The 9196-nt window shown below is 44.5% G+C and overlaps 1 protein-coding gene across 1 annotated transcript; it reads left to right on the forward strand.

Annotated features, from left to right (window-relative positions):
- Positions 1-3957: 3957 nt before the first annotated feature.
- On the forward strand, positions 3958-8577 carry nipa1 (NIPA magnesium transporter 1). Its single transcript, XM_014149880.3, has 5 exons — positions 3958-4210; positions 4502-4549; positions 4756-4846; positions 5420-5580; positions 7559-8577. The coding sequence occupies exons 1-5, from the start codon at positions 4078-4080 to the stop codon at positions 8068-8070; spliced, it is 945 nt and encodes a 314-aa protein (XP_014005355.1). The 5' UTR covers positions 3958-4077; the 3' UTR covers positions 8071-8577.
- The last annotated feature ends 619 nt before the right edge of the window (positions 8578-9196 follow it).

A 9196-nucleotide genomic window follows, 5' to 3' on the forward strand; every position in this document is an offset into this window, starting at 1 on the left:
ACATATCTCTGCATCTCCTGCATACCATTATGGAGCCTCTGTACGTATTCATTTTATAATGACATACTTTAAAGTTAGATTAATATATTTAAATACTGTAGCCAATTCTGGCCATTTCTCTTCCAGTTTGATTCGATTATTCTCATTTCTGTAAAGTGTCACGGTTCCTCCTGCAGGCAGAGGAGGGTCGTTAGTGATTGGAGCCATCTGGGCTCAGGGTATTTAAACCTGCTGCTCCACTAACCTCTCTCTCTCTCTCTCTCTGTCTCTGCTCCTCCGGGTATGATCCTGTTTTGTAGGTTTATTTAGTTTCCACTCAGTCATGTTCACACACAGATTCACGCATCCATACACCCTACATTATGACATTTCCACACCTCATTCCTTTTTCTTTGTTTAGAGTTAATAGTTTTGTTTTACAATAAAGAACCTTTTGATTGGCCTATACCTGTTGTTCATGTCCCCTCATTTTTGCCACAGGCTATGAGCCGGCCTGTGACAGAAGTGTTTCAAAACATAATCTGTTAAGGTACCTGGGTATTGTTAGAGCCACTTTGCCTGTGTAATTTTCTTATGATTTACTACAATTGTCACAGCTGTCTTCAGGAAAGGACCAACATGCAGCAGAGTTAGTATTCATCCTTCAATTTAATTGGAAAGAACACTATACAAAAACAAAAAACCAAGGAAACTGACAGCCAACAGTCCTGTCAGGTGCAACCACACTAAACAAGAAACAATTACCCACAACCCCAAAGAAAAACACACACTCCTATATAGGACTCCCAATCAAAGGCAACTCAACACACCTGCCTTCAATTGAGAGTCCTAATCACCAACAACCATTCACACACACACACACAAAAACCCTGTCACATCCTGACCAAAACTAATCCAATTGCTCCCTCTGCTGGTCAGGATGTGACAACAATATCCTTGTTAGTAATAATATAAATTTAAATTGGACAGCCAATTCTACCTTTCTCTCTTTCAGTATGATTAATTGATTCACTCAAATGTAAATAAGGGCAACCACTCCTCATCATATACTACAGTATTAAATTAATACAGTAATTGTTGCAGTGTAATTTTGCTATGACGGGGCTTGAAACAATAGGCTCATCTATTTGAATTAGGCAGCCAACTCTGCCCATCTCTCTCTGTTTTGATTTAATCACTAAGACGTAAAGAAGGGCAGCCCATAACTTTACCTGTTATAACTATTCCTGTTCCTAATTAAATGTTTTCAATTGGGCAGCCATTTTTCTTCTAAAAAATGCTGGGTGTTTTGGCTACTCATTTACATTTACATTTACATTTAAGTCATTTAGCAGACGCTCTTATCCAGAGCGACTTACAAATTGGTGCATTCACCTTATGATATCCAGTGGAACAACCTCTTTACAATAGTGCATCTAAATCTTTTAAGGGGGGGGGGGGGGGGGTTAGAAGGATTACTTTATCCTATCCTAGGTATTCCTTAAAGAGGTGGGGTTTCAGGTGTCTCCGGAAGGTGGTGATTGACTCCGCTGTCCTGGCGTCGTGAGGGAGCTTGTTCCACCATTGGGGTGCCAGAGCAGCGAACAGTTTTGACTGGCCTGAGCGGGAACTGTGCTTCCTCAGAGGTAGGGGGGGCTAGCAGGCCAGAGGTGGATGAACGCAGTGCCCTTGTTTGGGTGTAGGGCCTGATCAGAGCCTGAAGGTATGGAGGTGCCGTTCCCTTCACAGCTCCGTAGGCAATCACCATGGTCTTGTAGCGGATGTGAGCTTCAACTGGAAGCCAGTGGAGAGAGCAGATGAGCGGGGTGATGTGAGAGAACTTGGGAAGGTTGAACACCAGACGGGCTGCGGCGTTCTGGATGAGTTGTAGGGGTTTAATGGCACAGGCAGGGAGCCCAGCCAACAGCGAGTTGCAGTAATCCAGACGGGAGATGACAAGTGCCTGGATTAGGACCTGCGCCGCTTCCTGTGTGAGGCAGGGTCGTACTCTGCGAATGTTGTAGAGCATGAACCTACAGGATCGGGTCACCGCCTTGATGTTAGTGGAGAACAACAGGGTGTTGTCCAGGATCACGCCAAGGTTCTTAGCACTCTGGGAGGAGGACACAAGGGAGTTGTCAACCGTGATGGCGAGATCATGGAACGGGCAGTCCTTCCCCGGGAGGAAGAGCAGCTCCGTCTTGCCGAGGTTCAGCTTGAGGTGGTGATTCGTCATCCACACTGATATGTCTGACAGACATGCAGAGATGTGATTCGCCGCCTGGTTATCAGAAGGGGGAAAGGAGAAGATTAATTGTGTGTCGTCTGCATAGCAATGATAGGAGAGACCATGTGAGGATATGACAGAGCCAAGTGACTTGGTGTATAGCGAGAATAGGAGAGGGCCTAGAACAGAGCCCTGGGGGACACCAGTTGGCAGGATTGGGTTGTTGGTGCTGGGTTACTGGTGCTGGGTTACTGGTGCTGGGTTACTGGTGCTGGTGCTGGGTTACTGGTGCTGGGTTACTGGTGCTGGGTTACTGGTGCTGGGTTACTGGTGCTGGTGCTGGGTTACTGGTGCTGGGTTACTGGTGCTGGGTTACTGGTGCTGGGTTACTGGTGCTGGGTTATTGGTGCTGGGTTATTGGTGCTGGTGCTGGGTTACTGGTGCTGGGTTACTGGTGCTGGGTTACTGGTGCTGGGTTATTGGTGCTGGGTTACTGGTGCTGGGTGTTGGATTACTGGTGCTGGGTTACTGGTGCTGGGTTATTGGTGCTGGGTTACTGGTGCTGGGTTATTGGTGCTGGTTGTTGGTGCTGGGTCGTGGGTTATTGGTGCTGGGTTACTGGTGCTGGGTTACTGGTGCTGGGTGTTGGGTTACTGGTGCTGGGTGTTGGGTTACTGGTGCTGGGTTACTGGTGCTGGTTGTTGGTGCTGGTTGTTGGTGCTGGGTCGTGGGTTATTTCTATTAACGTCCCTACAGTCCTATCACCGGCTTTGCTGCCTTTATAAATCGTCCACGTTGGACCACATGATTGACAGCTAAACAGCCAAGGCATAGAAAACAGATGACGTCGCTAGATTTTATCCTTGTCACGGGGCGTTGTCGAATTTAAAGCATCCTGTGTTCCTCCCGTGAAGTAGCTTAATGATTGATCTGATATCGGTGTAAGGACATAACTTTCACCTATCCATCAGCCAATAGGTACATCCCATATCGGAAATGGTATCATCATAAATCAATTGATACAGATATTGATTTGTTATCCTCTCCCCGACGTTGTAGATGTAGAGGCCTAAATGTTTAATAGACTTTTGAATTATGTGACTGATAGGTACCTGCCGGTTTGTCTTTTCACTGATATTCTCGCTTTTAAATCATCCAGAATAAAGATCTTTACCTGCGTTGTCGACGGCAACCTACGGAGGGCTGCTATATGCAGTGATGCCAATGTAGCAATTTTGTTGCTAGATTTAGCAACTTTTCAGACTACCCTGGCAACTTGTTTTTTCCAAACAGCACCTAGAAACAAATGTAGCTACTTTTAAAAATGTATTTGGAACTTTTAGCAACTTTTGAAAAGTGACTGAAACGCTAAAATGCATTTTCCCTCTAAATGACACCAAAAACTATTTTCTGTCACAACACACTGTGCCTGGCTGCAAAAGTCAGCAGCAGCAGTAGTAGTACCGGTTCGGCGATGCCAAACCCAATGAATATAGTTGGTAACGAATCTTTGATCTTGAACAGAACTTTACAACATCAATCAACATGTCTACAATCAAAATTGTACAGAAAAGAGTAGGAGTCTGTATCTGAACAAAAATCTAAAATCATATTATTTCTTTTTTGGGGGGGGAGGGGGGGGGGCAGTCAATTTGAGTAACGTTATTGTGTATACTACGTATTGACGCAGTTTTTACGTTATCACGCAATGACATCACAACGTCATTTAGCAACTTTTAGCAACAAATCAACGTGCCGCTGGCAAACGTCCCCGGAAAAAACGAGTTGACAACTCTGGCTATATAGTACAGCGTGTCACAAATTAAACTTAAGCCCACTATTTGTGTCATTTATGGGAAAATGTGTGATCAATGATGACTTCTGAAATTAGAGAGACGTCGCCACCGATTGCTGCTGGTATATGGATAGCTGTCATATCAAGTTTCATCAATGGATCGACGTTTGTGCTTCAGAAAAAGGGAATATTACGTTCCCGTAAAAGAGGTAGAGTTCTGGGGAAAGAATCCCAAATATAATCATGTTTTCTAGGGTCATTTTTTTGGCTACAATGTTGTAATATCCTCAGACACAGTAACATTACTACTGGACAGTAAAATACACCATCTCTTAATAACTTCATTCGATTCCTCTTGACTGTTCGCGATTTTTCTGCAAATGAAAAAATAAAAAATGAATGCTGATTTCGTGGCATAACTAGAATTGGACATGGAAATCAGAGGGTGACTGCTGTACTGTGAATAACACAAACACTGCATGTATTTCATGATTGTTTAGGTGGGTCCTATCTAAGAGATGGCGTATGGTGGAGCGGTACCCTCGCCAGTAAGTATCCGAGTTAACAGCGCCACCTGCCATTTACCAGCTGTACTACATCCTCATGTATAATTCTGTCACACACAGTATTTTTCTAATAATAATAATAAAGACATTTTACTACTATATTAATAACTATCACTACTCACCGATTGCGTTTATGTGATTGATCATATTTCATGAATTCCATTGACCTCTGAACTCCTCGGAACAAGTGATTGTGGGACAGATGGGGAACTTCCTGGCCTATAACGCAGCCCCTGCTGTGGTGGTCACACCTTTAGGAGCCCTGGGGGTGCTGTTTGGGTGAGTTATTGTTTTTGGCATGTTATCATTCAGTGTGTGACAACTATTGTCTTTTGTTTTCTGGTGGGAGTGTTTACAGTGATGTTTGTACAGTACAGGAGTGTTTACAGTGATGTTTGTACAGTGATGTTTGTACAGTACAGGAGCGTTTACAGTGATGTTTGTACAGTACAGGAGTGTTTACAGTGATGTTTGTACAGTGATGTTTGTACAGTACAGGAGCGTTTACAGTGATGTTTGTACAGTACAGGAGTGTTTACAGTGATGTTTGTACAGTGATGTTTGTACAGTACAGGAGTGTTTACAGTGATGTTTGTACAGTACAGGAGTGTTTACAGTGATGTTTGTACAGTACAGGAGTGTTTACAGTGATGTTTGTACAGTACAGGAGTGTTTACAGTGATGTTTGTACAGTACAGGAGTGTTTACAGTGATGTTTGTACAGTACAGGAGTGTTTACAGTGATGTTTGTACAGTACAGGAGTGGTCACAGGGATGTGATCTTTGCCTAGCTAGCTAGCTAGCTGCATGCCTCCCTGTTTTGATCACTAAAATGGTTGCTTTGTGATCCAGGGCTGTACTGGCCTCGTATGTCCTCCAGGAACAGCTGAATGTCCTGGGGAAGCTGGGCTGTGTGTTGTGTTGCTCTGGTTCTGTCGTGCTCATCATTCACTCCCCTGAATCGGAGAGCGTCACCTCTAGTCTGGAGCTGGAAGAGAGGCTGGCTGATCCAGGTGTGTGGGACCTGGACATGGTTTTTACATCCCAAATGGCACCCTATTCCCTATATAGTGCACTACTATAGACCAGAGCCCTATTCCCTATATAGTGCACTACTTTAGACCAGAGCCCCTATTCCCTATATAGTGCACTACTTTAGACCAGAGCCCTATTCCCTATATAGTGCACTACTTTAGACCAGAGCCCTATCCCCTATATAGTGCCCTACTTTAGACCAGAGCCCTATTCCCTATGTAGTGCACTACTATAGACCAGAGCACCTATTCCCTATATATAATGCACTACTTTTAACCAGAGCCCTATTCCCCTATATAGTGCACTACTTTTAACCAGAGCCCATAGGACCGATAGGGTGCTATTTTGGGACACATCCATTCACTGCTCTTATATGATAGGTCCATTTCACATAGTTTCCATGTTATTTGTGTAACAGTGCATTTTAACTGTCCTTCTCAAGAATCCTTATTGATGTTGGTGAAGAAGGGTTCTTTAACTGTTGTAGATTTCTGCCTAAAAAGACATACCTAAAAGTAAATATTTTTCATGAGATGGCCATAAACAATAACTAATAATGCTGCATTGTTCTAGAAAAGTCTGGGACCTTTCTGGTAAAAAAATAGTTATAAATTGCTGAGGTGTACTCCCTTTAGAGGACTAGTACAAATATTATGAAAAATCATACATGATTTTTTTTTCCCATATTCAACAAGAGTGGGGGAAATATAGCTTGAAATGATTAAAATGCTTTCTAAGTATAATAACAATCAAATTACTTACTATAAGATTTCACCTTTCTTATAACTGTAAAATATATATGATCATACTTAGTGACTGTATAAAATGGGCACCATTTCATATAACTGATGACAGAGAATGTTCTGCCTTGTGTCGTCTGAGATGCCCAGACACCATTCTGCATCACTCTGTTACCAAGACGAGGTGGTCTTGTTCCAATTCTATAAAATTATTTTATATTTTTTCATGTTGAGAGCTCCAAATCCTTCTGAGAAAAATCACAGGGAGATGTTCCTTTAGGCTCTCCCCTTTCATATTGCAAACGGGGCTCCGAGGTTCACAGCCAGAGGAAATCAATCCTTTGTTTGGATGGGCCAGGAAAAGTGACATGTCTGAGCCTGAACCGGGATTCTCAGCTCCTCGCAGGCAGCGCCTGAACCGGGAGACTCAGCGCCTGAACCGGGAGACTCAGCGCCTGAACCGGGAGACTCAGCTCCTCGCAGGCAGCTCCTGAACCGGGAGACTCAGCTCCTCGCAGGCAGCTCCTGAACCGGGAGACTCAGCTCCTCGCAGGCAGCGCCTGAACAGGGAGACTCAGCTCCTCGCAGGCAGCTCCTGAACCGGGAGACTCAGCTCCTCGCAGGCAGCTCCTGAACCGGGAGACTCAGCTCCTCGCAGGCAGCTCCTGAACCGGGAGACTCAGCTCCTCGCAGGCAGCGCCTGAACCGGGAGACTCAGCTCCTCGCAGGCAGCGCCTGAACCGGGAGACTCAGCTCCTCGCAGGCAGCTCCTGAACCGGGAGACTCAGCTCCTCGCAGGCAGCTCCTGAACCGGGAGACTCAGCTCCTCGCAGGCAGCGCCTGAACCGGGAGACTCAGCTCCTCGCAGGCAGCGCCTGAACCGGGAGACTCAGCTCCTCGCAGGCAGCTCCTGAACCGGGAGACTCAGCTCCTCGCAGGCAGCTCCTGAACCGGGAGACTCAGCTCCTCGCAGGCAGCGCCTGAACCGGGAGACTCAGCACTTTTGCTGTGTGGGCTAACCACTTTGTACATTTCCGTGTACAAAGCACTCTTGTGAACTCAATTGACTTTGCACCGTTCACAGAGTGCTTTGTACACGAAAATGTTAGTTTGAACCGGCCCAGAAACTGCTCAAAGTCCTCTAAGTAAGGACTTTACATCTAAGTTCAATTGAGAGTAATTCTGAGGTGTGTCTGAATGTTTTCTCTCCATGCAGTGTTCGTCACCTATTCCTTGTTGGTGGTCATACTGCTGGTTGTGCTGATGGTGTGGGTGGCCCCAGCTCACGGTACGTCCAATATCATGGTGTACGTGTCCATCTGCTCCCTCCTGGGGAGTTTCACAGTCACCAGCAGTAAAGGGCTGGGCCTAGCTGCCCAGGGTGCCTTCAGCGGGGGGCCTTCCAGCAGCCGAGCCCTAGCTCTCTTCCTGGTTCTACTGGGAACCCTGTCCGTCAGCGTCCTCATCCAGTTCACCTTCATCAACAAGGCTCTGGAGCACTACAGCTCTAACATGTTTGAAGCCATTTACTATGTGACCTTCACATCTACAGTCCTCATAGCTTCAGCCATCTTGTTCAGAGAGTGGACCGCAGTGGGTTTAGTAGACTGCCTGGGCATGGTGTGTGGGCTAACCGTTGTGGCTGTAGGGGTCCTGCTGCTCCGCATCTCATCAGAGGCCTCACTCACCTGGAAGCAAACTGCTAAAGCACCAGATAAAAGGGATTAATCAGAGATTTATCAGTCTCAGGGAGGTTAATGCAGTGTTTATTGGTTAATTTGGGGCCCAATTTTTTTATTTTTTTATCTTGAATTACATATATAATTGTATTGTGAATTGCGTTGTATCTAATAAAATACTTGAATGTAAGTGTAAGAATCTTACTGTGGATTTGCGAACAACATATCTGTTGTGCAATATTTGTTTCTCGCCATTCTCAAGGGCTCAATGATAGGCATTATAAATATAATAAAAATATAATATAAATATAATAAAAATATAATAAAGTAGCATTGTTTCTGTTTTAATGTGCTAGATGTTTACTATCGTCAGTCAGTGTCAATCCATGTGGACTGGCTGTAACCAAAGAGCCTAACTGAGGTGCCGATTGAAAAGTCTAATTTCATTACAACTTACGACCTGTGGTCAAAATTGTCAGTATGTGGTCGTCTTTTATAATGAAGTGAAATTAACTCAATGATTTTTGTAATTTACAACAATAAAAGGCAAAACATGTTTTCTTCTCTTGTGACGTGTTTGCAAGGCAGGTAACCTCTAACAACTCTGTTGATTAGTCAGCCCCGTGCATCTCTCCTTCAGAGAGGGTTAAATACATTCTGTTCTGTAACTGACTCCATATTCCCCGTTCCCTTCCCTTTCACTACAGCAGGCCTTCTAAATTTGGATCAAATTATGTGGTCTAACACGCATAACAGGTTAAGACAGCTACCCACACGTCCTCTTTGTGAGAAACTACCAAAATAAACTTTTTATTATTTAAAAAAAAAGTTTTCAGTTAGTTTACTCCCCTTCATGTCCAATGATCATTCTGTCCATTTGTAAACCTTAGAACTATGCCTATTCACACAAGCATTGTGGGTCATTGAATTATTTAGAGGGTAATTCTAGACAGTCACAACAGTGCAGGTTGTGTGGCGGGGGAACTGGGGGACTCTTGTCACGTTGGGTCTAAGGACTCACAAAGGCTGGAGAGAAAAGTGTAACAGCATTTTGGTTGCATCTCTGCAGGTAATGTTAGATATTATTCTCACTCATTCTATAACTGTATTATATTTGGATTGGTGTTATTGCTTGGAAAATACATTGCAGCTCTGAAGAAGCACTGTTGAATATC

The sequence above is a fragment of the Salmo salar genome, chromosome 16 (assembly GCF_965601325.2).
Source record: "Salmo salar chromosome 16, fSalSal1, whole genome shotgun sequence".
Classification (NCBI taxonomy): Eukaryota; Metazoa; Chordata; class Actinopteri; order Salmoniformes; family Salmonidae; genus Salmo; species Salmo salar.